The following is a 20,488-nucleotide window of genomic DNA, read 5'->3' on the forward strand; positions in this document are numbered from 1 at the left end:
CGATGATACATATGCATAACAAGGCTTCAAACCAGCAATGCCAATCGTTTGAGTGTCGTCCTAGTTACCCTGGTGGGTGTCCCCTTCTAAGAAGGAGCTTCGGCTTGCAACAAAGCAGTGGTCGGGATCCTCCAGGACGATATCCTGAATTTGTTGCAAGAAATTGAAGTATTTTGTTTCATTCATAACCCTTTTACTTCTCAATGCATTTTTCTCTTCATATGAAGCCTATAAATTACAATTTTTCTTTCCATCTTATTGGTCCATATTTATGATATCAGCATATCGATTTACGCTTAGCCTATTACTTGTACTGCAAGTAACATCCCTATCTTCATACATCACTAATTGTTGGTTGGCCTATTAGAAAGTAGTGAACTAATTCTATACCAAAGTTCAAAAGTATCTCATCTCCGTAACTCTCTCCACGTAATATATATTCGGAATGTTCACTTCGAATTCCTATCCAATTCTTTTCGCGGCGGAGAGGGTGGGGGGTTCGGATTTGATTCGGACGAAATATTTTCGAACTTTTCAGCTCGGAATCGGATATTTCTAAGCAATTTGCATCCAAATCTGAAGGAAAAAACATAATTTAAATAAAATATTATGGTAAAATTGTCAACGCTTGATCGCGTGGCCTAATGGATAAGGCGCTCGCCTCCGGAGCGGGAGATTGTGGGTTCGAGTCCCATCGCGATCGCTTTTACATTTTTTTTTTTTTTTTTTGCTGAGTGCAATTTCTTGTTCTTCATGTTGAACCTAATGGGGGCAGATTTGGCGTTCAAAAAAAAAAAAAAAAAAAAAATGGGGGCAGATTTGAGAAAACAAGAGTCTCTCTCCCCCACCATGGAAAATATATTAAGACATTGTAGTAATTACAAATTTCAAGTATAATGGATTCATGATTTTTCAGTTTCACAATTAGACCCTTTTTTATTATATATACAACCAATAGTAGATGAGAGAGGTTTAGAACATAGACTTCCGAACGAGGTATAGAGATGCTATTTGCCACTTAAGCTACAACATTCAACTATGATTACTGTAAACACGAATTTTTTCCTGAAACAAGAAACAAGAATACGTGTACAAAATATATTTTTGTATTAATAATTTCGGGGTTACAATCTCTTTGTAATTTGATCCTCTAATTCTATCTTCGTAGGGTGTAGGTTTGTGGATGAGTTGTTGATCCAAAGGGCCGTCGGGGCTTGATCTAAGGATGAACAGTTGATGAATGGATCTTCAAGGGGCGTTGGGCTTGATCTTGAAGAATGGGTGTATGAGTTTGTTGAGGTTGTTGATCCAAAGGGCCGTTGGGGCTTGATCTTAGGATGAACGGATGATGAACGATGAACACTTTCTTCAAGGGGCCGTCGGGGCTTGATCTTGAGTTGGTGGGAGTTCTTCAAGGGCCGTTGGGGCTTGATCTTGAAGGAGGATTTGACGAAGAACAAAGAGTGCTTTCTTGATCCTTCGGGATTTGCTTGAGAGCTTTAGAGTTTCAAGGCTTCAAGGTTTTGGTGTAATGTCAATTTTCCTTCCTTTCTTCCTTCCCAAAATGAATGCCTTGGCTTCCTATTTATAGAATTCCAAAACTTGATTTTTGGATTTAAATAATCAGATGAAATAAATCATTTCTGCCAGGTATTGACACGTGTCCTATTTGATGACTTTTCCAATTTATTTCGATTTTTCGTTGAGTCACACGCTACATGTAAAATTTATGTGACACGTGAGCGTTGAAATTTTAATTATTGGTCAACATTCATTTCACCGAAATTTTGACGTCTACAACTACCATGGTAAAATCACGCCCACTACGTATATTAGGCATGTTATATTTTTAAAGTGTCTAAAGTCAATCATAATTACTAAATTTGCTTAGGTGGAGTCTAGTCAATGAGCTTTATTCGAGTAAAAAAAATTATGTCAGAATTTATGTTGAAAAAAAATTAAATTTTAGGGATTAAAGTCATATTTCCAAATTTTATAATTAAAATATAATGCATGATCTAAAATACCAATCATCAAAGCATTGAATTTACAAACTAATTATGTATGCAGTCTATGCACCAAACAACACAATGTTAACATAGATCTTCTTCTTTATATATATGCAAAGTCTGTTTCTCACGCATTCCAAATGTTCATCAATAAGCGTAAACCATAAATCAATATTGTCTTCAAAAATCTCGGTGCAATTAGTAGTAGACCACCAACTTTTAAGATTTTCTAAGCCAGATTACACCACCAAAACTAAAACTTCTGTCCCTCATTGCAGTTTTATAAACATGGCTATGTGTACTGTCAGATCAGGTAGCCAATCTCAATGTAGAAAAAAAGAAATTTGGAGAAAGAAGAAACACTGAAAAAGGATACAAACTGGAGTAGGCACCAAAACTGCGTTACAAGCTCAGTTGAGAAACACCAGGTTCTTAATATAAAGAAGTCCAACAACCATAGGAGGGGACTCAAGGACCTCAAATATCAAGGCTAAGAAGAGCACAAATTATTCCTAGCCCTACGCTCGTGGAGAAAATTCTTGAGTACGACTACTATCGTGTGAGATCGGCGTTCATGGGAGCCACTCATTGCAGGGGCTACAACATCCGGAAGTTCCTAACCAAAAGTTTGTTACCTTTGATTTGTCAACCAAAACGTGTTTTCATTTTCTCGTGTGCATTGGAGGGAAGCAAACATTTTCTTTGTGAAAAATTGAAGTCTTGCATAAGTGCTTAAATGGTTTTAAGTTGAATGCTTACATTCTAATATTTTTTTTTAAATCTTTTTCATTACTAGTGCTAATTCAAAGGCTTAGCATTTGTTTTATTTTTTTCCTCTCTATGGATGAGAGTATCAAATTGAAGAAAGTTGAAGTTCCATTATAAAACTAATTAACAATATAGGGAGTAGCTCAACTTACTTATAAGCTCATACAAAGTCTCTCCTCACATCAATGTGAACAACAAAACTGGGTGATGTGGAGCACGCGTGACCATTGAGCTTCACAAGCAGGACAACCTACTCGATACTATGAAGAAAGTTGAGGTTCCACCATAAGATGAATTGGCTATATAGTAAGTAGCCCAATTTACTTATAAGTTAATGTAAAGTTCATTCTGTCATTAATGTGGAATTTATTCTCAACAAAAATTGTAAATATAAGAAAAGAGGACTACTAGATAATCAAACTGCCAAAAGCTCATGCAAAGTCCCTCCTCACAACAATGTGGACAACACAACATGGTGATGTGGAGCACACGCGGCCATTGGACTTCACAAGTGAGACAACCTACTCTGATACTATGAAAAAAGCTGAAGTTCTACCATAAAACTAATTGATAATATAGAGAGTAGTCAAACTTATTTATAAGTCAATACAAAGTTTATTATCCTATTAATATGAGATTCATTCTCAACAAAAATTATAAATATAGAAAAAGAGGACTACTAGATAATTCGAATTGTCACCATCACACCGCCATAACCATTCACAAAGATGATTGCGAAGCTGCATGTTGTTTTCTTCCAATTTTTTTAATGAGATTCTCTAATTTTTTTTGGATTTGTGACATAATTTTAGAACATGAAAATGACAAATAATTCTAAGGAAACGACTAAACCGACCATGTTCTTAAAAGTTCAAAATATCAAATTGCAAAGGAGGCAAATTCCAAGCTTCTTTTATCATATAAAAAAGTAAGATAATTATAAAAGCATGCGAAACTGGAAAAAAGTTGTAAAAGTAGACCGACCAGATCTAATGAGAGTCAAATAGTACTCCAACACTATAGATTATGATAAATTGGCAGAAGAGCGTGTGATCTAAAATTGTAATTTTCCTTTTTTTTTTTTAAATGGAGAAAGATTAGACGAGATTATCTTCCGGCAGTGGTAGTGTGTGAGGTGCCTATTATCTTCTGAAGGGATGAGGATCGTTACACCCATAAACCCTCTGCTTGTCCCTTCTTCACCAAATTTCTTGGTGATAAATTACAAGTTAATTCACGTGTAGCGTTATGTGATTTATTTGTGAATTAGCAAAAATTTGTATGAAAAACAGGGAAGCAATTTCACATTTTTTGAACAAAAGTTCAAAGTGATTGGTTTCGAATTAGTCATTCATGGAAGATGAATATAAAACATTAAGTGAGAGAAATACTATTAGACTGTAACGCTTGTGTTTAACCAAATAATTAAAATAGTTAAAATAAAGGTGGATTCATGTCCAAGAAGCTTGTAAATCAATTGGTTAAAAGCATAAGCTCTTAATTTCGATGTCCTAAGGTCAATTTCTCATTCCCCACTATATCGCTATATAGAAGGAAAAAAAAGTGAGTTGATGTCAATGTGAATTAGGTCACTTTGTCAAGACAAAAACACCCACTTATGTTGCACTAAAGTTCAAAATATCCTTCCCACAATAGAGAAAAATAAAAGTGTTCTCAAATTTAGAAAAAAAATCTACTTCCTAATTCCTTCACACAAAAAGGAGAGCTTTGCCAACAAAGGTTAGTTGAGTTGGTAATATTATTTTCTTCGTTAGACCAAGGCCTAAGTTCGTGTACTCTGCTGCCACCAATCGTTCTTGGTGTGTGATATGTAAAAACCAACAAAAGGTCTAAGACCCCTTTGTAAGCCCTTAAAGATAGCCTCTCCTCCCTCTAAACTTCAAGAAAACAAACAACAAGGAGGGCTTACAACGTCCATGGGGAATTCTCCTAGGCTAGCCTAACTTTGTTCTTAACTAACCTTGCCTAGTGTACTGAAATTCCAAGCTTCTTTTATCATATAATTCATTATACAAAAATAAAATAATTATAAAAGCATGCGATACTAAAAAAAAGTTCTAAAAGTAGACCGGCCAGATCTAATGAAAGTCAAAATAGTATTCCAACACAATAGATTATGATAAATTGGCAGAGGAGCGTGTGATTTAAAATTGTATTATTTTTTTCTTTTTAAATGGAGAATGATTATATGAGATTATCTTCCAGTAGTGGTAGTGTGTGAGGCGCTTATTATTTTCTAAAGGGGTGAGGATCATTACACCTAGAAACCCTCTGCTCATCCCTTCTTCACCAAATTTCTTGATGATAAATTGCAAGTTAATTCACGTGTAGCGTTATGTGATTTATTTGTGAATTAGCAAAAATTTGTATGAAAAACAGGGAAGCAATTTCACATTTTTTGAACAAAAGCTCAAAGTGATTGGTTTCAAATTAGTCATTGGTGGAAGATGAATATAAAACATTAAGTGAGGAGAAATACTACTAGACTGTAACGCTTGTGTTTAACCAAATAATTAAAATAGTTAAAATAAAGGTGGATTCATGTCCAAGAAGCTTGTAAATCAATTGGTTGAAAGCATAAGCTCTAAATTTCGATGTCCTAAGTTCAATTTCTCATTCCCCACTATATCGCTATATAGAAGGAAAAAAAAAAAGTGAGTTGATGTCAATGTGCATTAGGTCACTTTGTCAAGACAAAAACACCCACTTATTTTGCACTAAAGTTTGAAATATCCTTCCCACAATAGAGAAATAAAAGTGTTCTCAAATTTAGAAAAAAAAATCTACTTCCTAATTCCTCCACACAAAAAGGCGAGCTTTGCCAACAAGGATTAGTTGAGTTGGTAATATTGTTTCATTCATTAGACCAAGACCTAAGTTCATGTACCCTACTACCACCAATTATTCTTGATGTGTGATATGTAAAAACCAACAAAGGGTCTAAGACCCCTTTGTAAGCCCTTAAAGATAGCCTCTCCTCCGTGTAAAATTTCAAGAAAACAAATAGAAAGGAGGGCTCACAACGTCCATGGGGATTCTCCTAGGCTAGCCTAACTTTAATCTTAACTAACCTTGCCTAGTGTACTGAAATATAGTCCGGTACACTAAATGTTATAATATAAATGATTGAATATTAAAAAATAAAAAAAAATAAAAAAATAAAAACTTTCATCCGTTTGTATTATAATTTTTGATGTTCCAGTATACTGAAAAAAATTTCCCCTAACCGACTCGTAACATTCTAGTAATATCTCAACCCAATAAGGGCAATCCTGGAACATGAACACTGTCTTCATCCGATTGACTTAGCATCAAAGCGAATAAAAACAATAAATTAGTAACAAAAATTAATGGGAGGTAGCCAAAAATTAATAAAATCTAAAATTTTGAACAGGAAGAGCGAGAAAGTGAAGCAAAGTGAGGGTTTTTATTTCTTATTTCTCATATTTTTGAAATCGGGCTTTTGAGCTGCGGTCACAAAGACTCCTCCTTTTTCTCTGATTCAGTAACGGTGGGCCGGTGGCTGGTTCACTGAAGCCTTCCTGAACCTAAAAGATTTAAACTTTGGAGCTTTCTGGGTGCAAGAGCGTTGTTCTTTCAATCAATCAGGTACTTGGTGGGTTTAATTTAATTTCTTTGTTTTAAATTTGACCTAGTTCTTGTTTGATTTTTGTTTTTGGGTTTTTTCTGATCGTAGTTTGGTTTTCTGGGTTTTTCCGGATTTTGATCTGTGAGTGGTTCAAGTTGTTTTTATGGATATATACATATATGTATGTATGTATGTATTTGTGGATTATACTTGATGGAACTGTGAAGTGAGCTATTAAGGTCATGAATCGTTTGGCTTGTGATTGTTAATTGGTGAAGGAATTTTTTATTAATCCATAAAAAAAGAAGGAAATTTTCATAAAGTTGTTTTATTTATAAATTATTTGTTTTGTTTGTGATGGTTTATGATTATTGATAGGTATATTCATCTGCGGCGATATATAATCAAGCTTAAAACTCAAGGATCAAATTCTGTTCTTCATCTACGTTTTTCGTTAATTGTAGCTCGCAGTAATTCTTTAGTTTTGGTTTCTCACATTGACTGAAGAAACAAGTAAAAAAAAAGAGAAAATACTATATCCGTTTGATCAGAGTTGGTTGTAGCTGAATCCTACACACATACAAGGTGGGTGGCCAATCGGGTTTGAAGAAGTTAGTTGGCTAAGGTGGTTAGAAATTTAGGATTGGAAGTGTTAAGGCTCGACCTTAAGGATTTAACAATCATTTTCAATAGGGTGGGAATGACTTCTTATAGTATGATTTGTCTTCGCTTGAACAGAATTAGAAAGAATGTTATACAAGAAATTTAGTCACCTAATTGAAGTTGTTTGCATAATCATATCGATTGTAATGGGGCCTGCAATCTCTATGGAGTGATTACAGTGAATAAGATTTAGGTACTTACAGTTGAAGCCCAGAAATACTTTCCCACCTTCCCTCGCCACTTGACATAACCCAAGGGTGGGCTGCATAGTGTTAATTACTCAAATAATTACATCATTTACATGTAGTGCAGAACTCCATGATCGTGATCATATGGTAATGCAACATGTATGCATTGCATGACAGTGAGTATATATTGCAATACACACATGCTAGAAAACTAATTTGTATATTATTTGATATTTTATGGGGAAATGGTAGTGGAACATTAAAGGTTTCCTGGGTTTTTGTTTTATTTAGTTATATTTTCCTGCTAGCTTATTCATAAGTTAAAATGCCGAGACGCACTTTCTCATATTTTCACTACTTGTTGAAAGTAAGTGAAAGAAGATTTACTGGTATACATGTTTTACCAAATGAAGCATTTCTTTTACGATACTACTGAAGCTTCTGGATTTTTTATGGACAATAGAGACCAGACACTTATTGAAGCTTGTTTTCTGTTTCAATTTTTCTCCCTGCAAAGATCAGCATGTTGGCATCTCATAGGAGCTGCCTGTGACTGTGAGCACTCAAAATTTTGCCTCATTGCCTCAGTTTTTGACGGTATTTTGGTGTTGAGGTGAGGAAGAAATTCAAACAATGGTATGACTGAACAATTAAGAACGCATAAGCAGTTCCAAGACAATTCCATGGAACCTGGGAGGGATGATTACCAACCTGCATCCCAGTCATACATGCCAGACTCTCTGAGCAGCATGCATACTGATACGAGATCTGATGACTTTATACCAGAAGTTAAACCTGCACATAATTACTCCATACAGACCGGAGAGGAGTTTTCTCTACAATTTATGCTTGATCGGGTGAACCACAGGATTCCTTTGCATCCAAATGCTGTTGGCGATCCAAATTATGTAACAAATTATGTTGAACTGAAAGGAATTTTAGGAATCAGTCATACAGGCTCTGAGAGTGGGTCAGATACTTCGATGCTTCATATTGCTGAAAGGGGTCCAAAACAGTTTGAAAGAAAGGGCTCAGCTTTATATGACGACAGAAATAAGTATGCGTCAGTTCAATCAGTACCACGAGCTTTATCTGGCTATGGAAACAGTCATGTGCATGGATATGCCTCTTATGCAGCCTCTGATAGCTCATCAATGAAAATGAAGGTTCTCTGTAGCTTTGGTGGTAAAATCTTACCCCGACCAAGCGATGGGAAGCTAAGGTATGTTGGGGGCGAAACACGCATTATCCGTGTAAGAAAGGACATTTCCTGGCAGGAGCTTATACATAAAGCTTTGTCAATTTATAATCAAGTGCATGTAATTAAATATCAGCTTCCTGGAGAGGAACTTGATGCTTTAGTTTCTGTATCTTGTGACGAGGATCTGCAGAATATGATGGAAGAATGGAATGAAGTAGAAGATAAAGAAGGACCACAAAAGCTTAGGATGTTTTTGTTCTCCATGAGTGATTTGGAGGATGCTCAGTTTGGTCTGCACAGTGTGGATGGTGATTCTGAGGTTCAGTATGTAGTTGCTATCAATGGAATGGACCTGGGGTCAAGAAAAAATTCGTCTTTACATGGTTTGACGAGCACTCTAGCAAATAATTTAGATGAGTTCGATGGACAACATATTGAGAAGGACACAAGTAGGGTTGCAAAAGACTCAATAGGGGTAGGCTCTTTGAATTCCACTGCTAATTTTGTTACATCGAGAACCATTCAATCTTCTGAGCCATCTGAGCCAATCCTGCCTAACTCTTCAAATGCCTATGAAACATATCCTCCTTTTCAGCATACCCAGGTGATGCATATTGGACAAAATATGCAGCACCCATTGCACAATGGCCATGCCCTTCCAAGTCATTCCCCATTTGGAGGAACTGTTTCAGTGGCTCATCATGGGATTCTGAATCCACAAGGAGGTTCAATTGAAGGGCAGCCAACCAGTGGCTCGAGAGAACAGAATTTTGAGATGCCAGTAAAGGAGGTGAAACCCAAACGTGATGGTTTACTGCAGCCAGAGAGTGACCCTGAAAAACTCCGCCCTTCAGGGGTAGAGAACTCTGTTCCTTTTCAGCCACATGATGGAAATTTGATGAACTACCTTCCTGTTGAAGAAGCATCAAAAGATGAAAGAAAGTACCAGGAACCTGAAAAGGTTGCTTCATCAATTGATTCAGGGAACCCAATGCTGGTGCAAAAATCTAGTGAAGTTGAGGATAGCTTCACAGCTAGCGATGCATTTCCTCCTGCTTGTGCTGACCATTTGTCCAATGGAGTTGATTTGGGTTACCACGAGCTACCTGTGCTTCCTAAGAGAGTCTACTATTCAGAAAGAATTCCCAGGGAGCAGGCAGAGTTGCTGAATCGATCAACAAAGTCTGATGATTCTCATGGTCCTCCGTTTCTCGTTACTCATTCACGTTCTGATATCACCAAGCAGGATCCAGTCATAGAAGGAGTTAACAAGTTACAGGAACATGGCAACCTTGCTCCCCCAACTGAACAATCTACCCCAACAACAGGTACCGATGCTCAAACCATTGATGATGGACTCATCCAACTTCAAAAGTACAAAGAATTTGCTGATTCAGTTTCTCAGATGAATTTAAAGCATTTGCAAGATGTAGATGGTGAAGTAAAGCGGGCATTGCCAAACCATATGGTTGATAACATTGCAGAAGCCGGATCTGAGTTTCCAGATATAAGTCGGCTACCTTCTGGAAAGCAACATGAGGTATCTGCATCTAATCATTCAGAGGTTAATCAGAAAGAGGACACCAGCAAGGATCCAAGGACTGTTGACACTAAGGGACATGCAGAGCCCAATTCTTTGACAGGGAAGTTTTCTAAAGATGTTTCTCAAGCAGCAGCTTTAGTTGGTATTTCTACCCCAGTGCAGGGAGATATCATTATTGATATTGAAGAACGATTTCCCCGTGATTTCCTGTCAGATATATTCTCCAAGGCAATACTTTCTGAAGACTCCCCTGATATTGGTTTGCTGCATAAGGATGGAACTGGTTTGAGCTTAAAGATGGAAAATCATGAACCAAGACACTGGTCATATTTCCAAAAGTTGGCACAAGAAGGTTTTGATAAAAAAGATGTTTCTCTTATGGACCAGGATCTTGGTTTTCCGCCTGTGATTGGAAATGAGGACGGTAGATCTTATCATGTTACACCGTTAACAGCAGAAGGAGCTGGTTCTCAGCCTAAATTTGCAGAAGACATGCACACAGAGTTGCCTGGAATGGCTAAAGCTAACGCAACAGCTCTGCACTCTAATTATGGTCATTCACAACTGAAGGACACTGAAAGTATGCAATTTGAGGGAATGATGATGGAAAACATAAGAGCGCAACAGTCGGAGTATGAGGTAGTCTTTTGATCAGTTCTCATTTTTCTTAACTAATTGCTCCTTTGCTAACAATGTTTCATTTACTCTTTTATCAAAAAATGTTTCATTTACTTTGATATAGGATGGGAAGTCTGCAAGCAGAAGAGCTGGTTTACCTCCTTTAGATCCTTCTTTGGGAGATTTTGATATCAGTACCTTGCAGGTGTGATGCTTACACGTTCAATAACTTGATACAAAATTTTTCTCTTGATAACTTGGTTAGGTAAACTGATACCTATTAATGATTGATTACAGCAAAAGAGATACAAATAAAAATTAAAATAAAAATTAATAACTTCATTCGAGTGTAGCTCGTAGTAGGAAAAGCGTTTTTTTAGTCTCGTTAGAGCTTGGCTTAGGATTTGAATCTGGATAATATTTGTGTGTGAGTGCAATAGTCCATGCATGTATTGGTGCATGGTCACACGCACACAGAGAATCATTCCTAACTTTTAATGGGTAATGTTTTTCCATTCATTAATTGTATTACGGATATTTTGAACATTCTGGATGGTCTTTGGTTGTTTTATTGTTGTTAGAGCAGTTAGTTCCCCAGTTACTTGGTTATTCTTTCTTTTATACATCTAAACAGACTTGCTACTAAATGCACAGGGCCTGTTATTTATGGCATTAGTTAAACTACTTTGTCTAATAGTAAAGACTTTCCATTTTACATCTGTTTGATTCTTTCTTCTTCATGGACATGATAGTTAATAAAGAACGAAGATCTCGAACAGCTGAAGGAACTGGGTTCTGGTACCTTTGGGACTGTGTACCATGGAAAATGGAGGGGTAGTGATGTTGCCATTAAGAGACTAAATAAGAGCTGCTTCACTGGGAGATCATCAGAGCAAGAGAGATTGGTAGTCATTCCTCCCTACCTCTGAATTTTGTAATGAAACTCACATTCATTGATGCAAGTGGACGAAATATGATCTCATATTTTTGTTGCTTCTATGACACGTTAATATTTTACTTTTCAAGGCCTTAATGGTAATTCTAACTCCATTGTCAGACTATAGAGTTCTGGCGGGAAGCTGACATTCTTTCAAAGCTTCACCATCCAAATGTTGTGGCATTTTATGGTGTGGTGCAAGATGGACCAGGGGGAACACTTGCTACTGTTACGGAGTACATGGTTGATGGTTCTCTTAGGCATGTCTTACTTCGAAAAGACAGGTAATAGGTGGTTGTATACCGTTCTCTATGTTTCTAGTTTGTTTCGTGCTCTCAGATAATCATAGTTATACTTTCATCCATCTGTTTCAAGTTCACTGTTTATGAATGGAAGCGATTTTTTCCTTTCTTTTCACCTTCTTTGAATCTTCAAACGCAGGTATCTCGATCGCCGCAAGCGACTAATAATTGCCATGGATGCGGCATTTGGAATGGAATATTTACACTCAAAGAATATTGTGCATTTTGACTTGAAGTGTGACAACTTACTTGTGAACCTAAAAGATCCTGCACGTCCAATTTGCAAGGTAATTATTATGAAATTACTGTATTGAACTAGGAAAATGATTATTTTTCTCTCTTTGCAACTCACATTGAATATTCTAATAATACGTATGGCTTCCCAGGTCGGTGATTTTGGGCTTTCAAAAATTAAGCGAAATACCCTGGTTTCTGGTGGTGTACGGGGAACGTTACCATGGATGGCCCCAGAGTTGCTGAATGGCAGCAGCACGAAGGTCTCCGAAAAGGTAAGATTTATTTATGAGTTTTTTAGTTTAAAATTATTTAGTTTATTATATATCTTTTACAATGGAGATAGAAGTAGATAGATAATAAGTGATAGAGAGTACCAATTAATCGCAGTTAGATATAGGGAAGTCTAACATGATTGAAGTTTCATACTGGATCTCTTTCTATTTAAAAAATAAAGTTGGATGAAACTAAAATTGTCCGATTGGTGGAGAAGTTGTTCTTATGATTTATTTTTGTTTCTTGTTCTTGAATGCCTTTCTTTTATAGGGTCTGATTAATGTCGAATGACCTGGTAGACGTACTTCATTGCTTCCCTCGTCTGAGTCTTGATTAAATGTTGTAGGTTGATATTTTCTCCTTTGGCATTGTCTTATGGGAGATTCTTACTGGCGAGGAGCCGTATGCCAACATGCACTATGGAGCAATTATAGGTAAGTAATTGTTTTTACTCTCTTCCTTTCGTTGAGGTTGTGCGTGCATGTCAATATTGTTGCACCGCTTAAGACTGATGTTTGCCTCCGGATTTAATTTTTTCGAATTTTGAATACCTGCAGGAGGTATTGTAAATAACACATTGAGACCCACCATTCCAAGTTACTGTGATCCCGAATGGAAAACGCTTATGGAGCAGTGTTGGGCCCCTAATCCTGCAGCCAGGCCATCGTTCACAGAAATCGCCAGATGCTTACGAGTAATGAGTACAGCGGCTAGCCAACCTAAAGCACAGGGTCACAAAGCTCCTAAATAATAATATGTACACTTGTGTCGGTTTTGCAATATTTAGACGCGATATTTATTTGTTCAATCGTTAACTCACAAGATAGTGTGTGTGATATCCTGATCGGAGCACAGATCCATCGTTTCCACTATTTCCGGAATGGAATTGGCTCCGATCAAAGCAGTTCCTTTTGTTTACTTTATTCCCAAGAAATTCACGAAATTGTAGCGGATTGTCTGAGCTTTTGGAAAGAGAATGCAGAGTTGTTTGGTTTTTGCTGCTCCTATATCCATGCATTTATTTTATACCAGTTTGCCAACTTTTCAGATTTACTGTGACTTGTGGTTGGTAGGCCAGCATCAGTAAAATATGCTTAGGAATCAAATTCTAGCATCATTGTGTTCCTTGATTGCGAGTTATTACTTTCCAATAGACTATGCCAATGGCTTAACCGAATCGACCAGCTGCAAGCCTGCAACGACAGATTATATGTCGGGGACGGCTATCTAGGAGGAAGAAACGCTGCGCGCTTGCCATGCCGATGCCAGCATTATCGGCCTGCCTTTCCACCCGAGGAGGAGACAATCCTTTTCAGTAGCCGAAGTGTAGCCATCACAGCCATAAACAGATAACATCATCCTTGCTTGACTTGTACACTTCAACCCCGTCTCTTGAAACCCGCCTTGCCCTAATTGCCTTCTCCACTGGTCTGCCCTCTCATGCCTCGCAATCCTGTTTGAGCCCTCAAAGGTGACAATGTTTCTGATTTCGTGCGCAAAAATGCTGCCTCTTGATCTTCATCCTCTAAGGGCTGCTTCGCGGGAGGCTAGCCTCGGGTTAGTCGAAAATTGCGGAGTAAAAGTGAAGAGACTAGAGGAATCTCCCGAGGAAAAATGACCCGTTGTGGTTTGCATCTTGTTCCACCAATGTAAGCACAGATGGACCTAATTTCCTCAAAGCTTGAAGGATTGCCTTCAGAGAGCCTCTACTCTTTTTGACATACATTCGCAAGTGCATGATGCTATTGACAAATAATGCTTTCCCTTCTCTCAAGTCCAGGTTCTCTCTATTCAGAAGCGATGGTGTCCCCGGCTCCGATATCAAATTGAACTCTGTTAGCATCCCTAGTGAGGTAGCCTCCTCCATCAAGGCTCTCATGCCATCTTCAAGTTCAAACGGATTGTGATCTTCAACGAGTCCCGCGGTCCACACCATGACTCACCTCCTCAACCCTGGGCCGCATCTTGGTTTTCGAAACCGGAAAATCATCCACTAAGCCACTCATATCCACATGATCATCTTCTGCTTCCATCATAATCAAAACATCTCCATACAGATCATCCACCATTGAAAATGTCTCAATCCCATCTTGATCAGAGTACTCAATACTCAATACTACTACTACTACTACTACTTTGTTGTTTCTCCATGGATTGAATGTCATTATCACCAATGCAAATGCAATGATCCATGTTGATGAAGCTGTCGACAAATTCGTCAACCTCGGAAGGAGTATTCTCTCCTGCTCCGCACCTTCGCCTCCACCTCGTCCTCCTCCTTGTTCTTGCTCAAGTCGCGCCAGACAAAACCTCCGAATGCTGAGATCATGGTTAAGGCTCTCATGCAAGGTGAAGAAGAGCCAAGCATTGAAGCCTTCCATTGCTAGGTTTTGGAGGAGTTTCTAGGGAACGAACATCAAGAGGAGAATATATGCTTATTAGAGATTTAGGAACTTAAGTGGTTCCCCAACTCACACAGTGTAAAATGTTTAGAATATTCCCTACTCACATGTTGTTACAACTAATTCTTGAAAGTGGGATAAGCTTTGGACATTCAGAAACTGATAAAAATCAAGCACCAGTCATGCACGTAAGTATTTTCTGATGGTAAATTACTATAAAATTTGTATTTAATCAGTGATAAAAGTTGTCACGCACACATAAACGACTGACCGTAACATAACTCTAATAAGTTTCACATCTCACATAAAACAAATAGGCATTATTTTTAATGGTTATGCATCATATTGGGATGCCCCACCCCTCCCTCAAAGGGAACATGATAAGGGGGGAACAGCAAGTTCTATTGTTATTAGATGTAGAAAGGTTTACATGAGTAGCCAGACAGCCTTAAAAATAAACAGTTTGGGAGTTTTGACTTTTGAGTCGGTAACTACAACAATTAGTGCGGCTTTAATTGGTTGTCATTTGTTGTTTGTCACAAGTCCTTCTCGCCTTGGTCGGCCGACAAGCAATGAGACGGAGGAGGTGGTCTCGGCTCTCACTGCCTCTGCTGCTTTGCTTGCAACCGGTTTGGTTTTAGAGCAAGAGTGATGTTATCCGAACACTCTTTTTTATCTGTTATACATTTTCAATTTATGGTCGAGCCACCTTTCACTTCCAGTAGACCGTGTCAACTCAACCCCAACTACCCTAGGTTTGAGAGGTTTTGTATAGTTGACCTAAAATTCAAACATAAGCGCAAATTAACACCACTTACGCACAAATAAGAACTTGAATGCCACCTTGTAGTGCACAAGTCTAACATATGAACGAGGTTTTGTGTGGGAGGATGTCTTGGTCCCTCATTCATTTCCTTAACCGCTCTAGATCATAATTGAGGGCAAAATCCTATGATTTTACTTTGTGGCTCCTCATGATATAAAACTTAGCTTTGTCAGTATGAGAAGAACAAATTGTATGACACAAACAATAGCAATAACACAAAGACATGTGAAAAAAAACTAGTACATGTCATTTTTCTTTTCCACTGCGAAAGCATCCAACCTTCTTATAAGATGGGACCACACAAGTGTGACCACACATGCAGACACGTGATCCAACACTTGTACATCAGAGTTTTGCCATGTCAATACTCCATAGACGAATTGAGATATTTTCTGGATTCTTGTGTTCGGATTCCAAGGACCAGGAGATCCAAACCACTCATTTAAATTTTGCAACTCTCCTTAGCCCATTCTACTATTTCACTTCACACAAATCAAGAGTCTCGAGCTCTCTCTTCAACGGCTCGAATCTCCTAATCATTAGACTTTGAACACAGAGATCTGAAGAGAATGTCAATCCTCAGTAAACTACTAATACTCAGTAATACGGTCTGGTGATATTCTTTTTCACTTGGAAGTGTGAGATCTTAGGTTCGAATCTCGTGGATGACGAACTCGATATCAAATTAGGCTGCTCATTATGTGATTTTGCTGAACTCTCCATTTTCTTAATGTAAGAATATCGATATATTAAAAAAAAAAAGTCATGGGGACCCCTTGTGTCACGTGACCGCATGAAATCGCTCCACGGTCCATCGACTCCATCCCGCATGCTTACCTAGATCAAATTATATTTCCGAAAATACCCTTTACCAACATATATGCGGTGCTTTTTCTCATACGTCACAATCGTATACGCGAGCATCCCTGTCCACTGTAGCCCCAGTGAGGTATCGACGCGTGGCAGCTCTGAACATAACTCCTAGAATAGTCAGAACTCTCAGTCTTCGAAACGTGTCAACCTAGCGATACTCCCGAACTCTCTCCTTTTCTCTCTCTAAAAAGCCCAAACATTTCAAACTTTCTGTCCCTCCCATTTGACTCTCTCACTCTCTCTCTTTCTCTCTCTAGATTCCTCTCTTTTTCTCTGTTAGGGTTTCTGCCAAGGAAAAGATTCAGCTAAGCTCTAATGGGTAATTCTTAATTTTACTTTTTTCTTTGGGTTTTCTGAGGAAATTTTGTTGTTAGATGGTTTGTTGGCCTGTAATTTTGTTTGTATCCTCTGTTTGGTTGCTGGGAAAGTTTAGGCAAGAAAAATGGAATATTTTCCATCTTTATCTGTTTGTGTTGTTCTGGATTGTGTTATAATTAGTGGGTTCACTTAAGTTAAGCACTCAATGGGAAAAAAGATAGAATTTTGGTTTTTCAGCAACCAAACAATGCATTAGTAGCTTGAGTGTGATTAAAATGAAATTAAAACTTCCCTAATCCTCTGTTAACTGGTTGTTTAGTTAATTATCATGTATTATTCAAGCTGATTTTTTAGATTTTTATGCGGTTGATTTTCTTATGTTCTTATTGTTTGAAGGGTTTTGTGTTCATTTGTGATTATAAAGAATGCATGATGTGCCATAAAATTTCTAAAACAATTTTGGCATGACGATCTGCAGAAGCGGGACGTGTTGTTTAGTGAAGGAACAGTGGGGTCATTTTTCCTCAATCAACAGAGCAGATTGGTTAAGGACTGAGAAATTATAAAAATTTAGACTCTCAAATTAGCTATATTTTGCCCTGGCATGGTTCTAAGCATGCATATAGTGGATAGATGCATCAAAACAGAACTCGTGGTTGGTTATTGGAGAGGCGTAAACCTGTTGCTGAATTAAACGAAGCTTATTGAATATCGGAATGTTCCTTCATCAAATCCAGAGTCCACCCAGATTTTTGGTATAGGTCTCCATATCAGTTTTTCAAAATATGCAACACCGACTATCCCTTAGAAACGGGAGTTGGAGGTGGTTGAAACATTTTGGTTTTGGTGTAAAGGCGATGCTTGAGCTCTAAGGTTTATCTGTGTCATTGAGTCATTGAGTCAAATTTTGTTTTATGCTCTATGAAAGCCGTATATCCTCCATCAAAGAGAGGACCACTATATTTTAAGTTCTTTTATTCATTTTGTTATTCTTCATCCAGCATTGTGATTAGGGAATAGCAAGGACAAGAAGGATACTTGCATGGATCACTCAGAACAAACACTGCAACAACAGCACCAGCAGCAGCACCATCAACAGCAGCCTGCAGTTGGTGTCGTAGCAGGTTCTGGTCAAATGACATCATATCCTCCTCCTTCGTATCAAAGTGCTCCCATGGTGGCTTCTGGAACTCCTGCTGTGTCTGTCCCTTCCCCAACGCACCCTCCCACCACTTTCCCTGATCCGTCACATCAGCTTGCCTACCAGAAAATACAGCACTTTCACCACCAACAACAGGTGCAACAACAGATGCAGCTTCAAGAGTTCTGGTCGGACCAAATGCAAGACATTGAGAAAGCATCCGACTTCAAGAATCACAGCCTTCCACTTGCTAGAATTAAGAAAATAATGAAAGCTGATGAGGATGTTCGAATGATATCTGCTGAGGCTCCAGTTATATTTGCAAAGGCATGCGAAATATTCATCTTGGAGCTGACTTTGCGCTCGTGGATTCACACAGAGGAGAACAAAAGGAGGACATTACAAAAGAATGATATCGCAGCAGCTATTTCAAGGACTGACGTCTTTGATTTTTTGGTTGATATTATCCCAAGAGATGAGTTGAAAGAAGAGGCACTTGGTGTGACCAAGGCTACCCTCCCAGTGGTGGGTTCCCCAGCAGATGTTCCATACTATTATGTTCCACAGCAGCATCCTGTGGGAGCTCCTGGGATGATCATGGGGAAGCCAGTTGATCAAGCAGCAATGTATGCTTCTCAACAGCCTCGACCACCTGTGTCTTTCATGCCGTGGGCTCAGTCTCAACCTCAACAGCCGCAGCAACAGCAACAACAGGCCCAACAGCAGCAGACGGACACTTAATGATTCTGGCCAAAGCTGTTGCCAAAGCTGTTGCGGGGCATAGCGTGTTATCGTTAGAGATGAGTTTTAGTACCGTTGGATTAGTTGGCGAGTGTGACGCTACACCCTAGTGGATTGTGCAGTGCAGCTAAAGTTAGGTTTATTGTGTATGTGCTCTGTGTCTCTACTGATTTGAAGTTTTAGCTTTTCGCGTGTTATTATCTCGGATTTAAAAGTTTGAAAATTGACTTAATTTTTTTAGTGCTTTTGATTGTTACCTGCTTTGGCTGCTGTAAGTTTTTCGTCCATTATTTGCCAACGTATGTGAATTGACCAGAAACCAAATATGCCTGGATTCCACTTCTTGTCGTGGTGTTGTCCTTTGTCATGATTTTCCTTACGAAGGCCAACTCTCTCCTCTTCCTTCTACTCGTTAAAGCTTCGTCTTTGATTGGAGAGATTCTTGCATAGAATTAGGATATTCTCATATTCTTATAACACTCGTCACGCCCGTTAAAATACGAGAGTATTTCTATGGTGACACAAGTCTGTCTCCTTTGACCACGTACTTATCAAGCATGCATGATGACTACCTAAATCCATATTTTCACTAGTTTACTTTGTCAAAATTATGGGGGAAAAAAAAAAAGCGGAATATTTTGCGTTGCAAAATACATGAACTAACATGATAATGTATATTTGACGTGAAAATTTTACAATCTTGGAATTTCAACCGTTAAATCATAATCATTTTATCTTTGAAAAATTAGGGTTTAATTCACCAAACTTCGTTGCTCAAACATCAGGACCTTTTCCTCTGTTTTTCAGCTTTCAACAATCACCGTCTCCTCTGCGGTAATTTTCCCATTTCTACTCTATTTTCAAATAATGGATCATAATTATCAACCAAAAAAAATCTCATTGAGCCATTTCGTCGGACACCTAATAGGCACTTGCCAATTTCTGTCAACATATCTCAAAAGTTTATGCCAACATATGTTGACAACTACTATAATTTGTAGAGACTTGTTGAGAGTGGATGCAGGATAATGTGGGTAATGTTGAATTCTGTCAAGGCTATGGTAGAAGAAAATTAAAAAAGTAGAAGGAGGAGGTTGTAATTTAGTTTGCTTATACGGGTCTAAACAATATACAAACAATATACATAAATTTTTGAAGCTGTTAGAGGTCAAAAACAACTAATGACCCATGCTAGCTCCACCACTGGATGCTCTGAAACAAAGATGTGATCGCCTTCGAGGCATTGCAGGGAGGATTCAGGCAGTGTTGGGGGACATACCGACGCAAGGCGTGAGGGTGCAGTCAGCTGAGCTGGAGGGATCCAAGAGCTACAGCTCTATTTATGATCTTCTTGTGCCTCGTTTACAAGAGGTTAATAAAGGAAATTAAGGTATGATTAGAGGAAATCGAGTTTGACTGAGATAAATCGAGGTAAAATGGCAAGTAACAAAAGAATGCAGTTAATTGTAAACGAGATAAATGAATTAATTAGACTTGAAATAGCTCTCCCACATATGGATAAAAACCAAAATTTGATGAAGATAAATCAAGGTTTCACCCAATGGCGGCGTCAAAATTTCAGCTTAGAAGAGGTCTAAAAATTTCATCTTAAAGTGCTCTTCTGATATAAGAAGAATAAGGATTTGTCATGCCCTAAGTACCGACAACGATTATTTGAGTTTGGTGTCATGTTGTTCTTGTCATCCTTTTCCTCAACTCTCCCCCGTGTCAAGTATCATGACTTAGATACAAAATAAAAGTCATTGTAAGTGGTGAGGGGAAGAAGGAAGGAGGATGAGAATAAAGCAAAAATAAAAATAAAAACCAAACTCCCGCTT

General features: G+C 38.2%; 2 protein-coding genes, 1 non-coding gene and 1 pseudogene across 6 annotated transcripts; 3 read left to right on the forward strand and 1 right to left on the reverse strand.

Annotated features, from left to right (window-relative positions):
* The first annotated feature begins 630 nt into the window (after window positions 1-630).
* TRNAR-CCG lies at window positions 631-703 on the forward strand. Its single transcript has one exon. It is a non-coding gene; the product is annotated as a tRNA-Arg (tRNA).
* Window positions 704-6,141: 5,438 nt separating this feature from the next.
* On the forward strand, window positions 6,142-13,356 carry LOC103933735. Of its 2 annotated transcripts, XM_048573604.1 has the most exons (9): window positions 6,142-6,407; window positions 7,756-10,621; window positions 10,725-10,805; window positions 11,353-11,505; window positions 11,658-11,821; window positions 11,979-12,126; window positions 12,226-12,348; window positions 12,696-12,783; window positions 12,907-13,356. In XM_048573604.1, exons 2-9 carry the CDS (start codon window positions 7,877-7,879, stop codon window positions 13,098-13,100), a joined length of 3,696 nt encoding a protein of 1,231 aa, XP_048429561.1. In that variant the 5' UTR covers window positions 6,142-6,407; window positions 7,756-7,876; the 3' UTR covers window positions 13,101-13,356. The 2 variants fall into 2 exon arrangements, with proteins under 2 accessions (XP_048429561.1, XP_009341700.2); XM_009343425.3 differs by lacking the exon at window positions 6,142-6,407 and having other exon boundaries at window positions 7,741-10,621.
* Window positions 13,357-13,479: 123 nt separating this feature from the next.
* On the reverse strand, window positions 13,480-14,896 carry LOC125472325 (annotated as a pseudogene).
* Window positions 14,897-16,590: 1,694 nt separating this feature from the next.
* LOC103933734 (nuclear transcription factor Y subunit C-2) lies at window positions 16,591-18,906 on the forward strand. Of its 3 annotated transcripts, XM_048574095.1 has the most exons (3): window positions 16,591-16,769; window positions 17,247-17,641; window positions 17,770-18,906. In XM_048574095.1, the coding sequence occupies exon 3, from the start codon at window positions 17,811-17,813 to the stop codon at window positions 18,648-18,650; it is 840 nt and encodes a 279-aa protein (XP_048430052.1). In that variant the 5' UTR covers window positions 16,591-16,769; window positions 17,247-17,641; window positions 17,770-17,810; the 3' UTR covers window positions 18,651-18,906. The 3 variants fall into 3 exon arrangements, with proteins under 3 accessions (XP_048430052.1, XP_048430051.1, XP_009341698.2); XM_048574094.1 differs by having other exon boundaries at window positions 17,247-18,906; XM_009343423.3 differs by lacking the exon at window positions 17,247-17,641.
* The last annotated feature ends 1,582 nt before the right edge of the window (window positions 18,907-20,488 follow it).

This window comes from the organism of the source record quoted next, unplaced genomic scaffold (genome assembly GCF_019419815.1).
Source record: "Pyrus x bretschneideri cultivar Hongxiangsu unplaced genomic scaffold, Pyrus_bretschneideri_v1 Contig7, whole genome shotgun sequence".
NCBI classification, from domain to species: Eukaryota; Viridiplantae; Streptophyta; class Magnoliopsida; order Rosales; family Rosaceae; genus Pyrus; species Pyrus x bretschneideri.

Excerpts from the sequence above, each read along its gene's own strand:
- LOC103933735 (XM_048573604.1), top strand. The coding sequence starts at position 7,877 with ATGACTGAACAATTAAGAACGCATAAGCAGTTCCAAGACAATTCCATG. Across the intron at positions 12,127-12,225 it reads CTGCACGTCCAATTTGCAAG|GTCGGTGATTTTGGGCTTTC; the intron begins GTAATTATTATG and ends ATGGCTTCCCAG. Across the intron at positions 12,784-12,906 it reads GCACTATGGAGCAATTATAG|GAGGTATTGTAAATAACACA; the intron begins GTAAGTAATTGT and ends GAATACCTGCAG.
- LOC103933734 (XM_048574094.1), top strand. The coding sequence starts at position 17,811 with ATGGATCACTCAGAACAAACACTGCAACAACAGCACCAGCAGCAGCAC.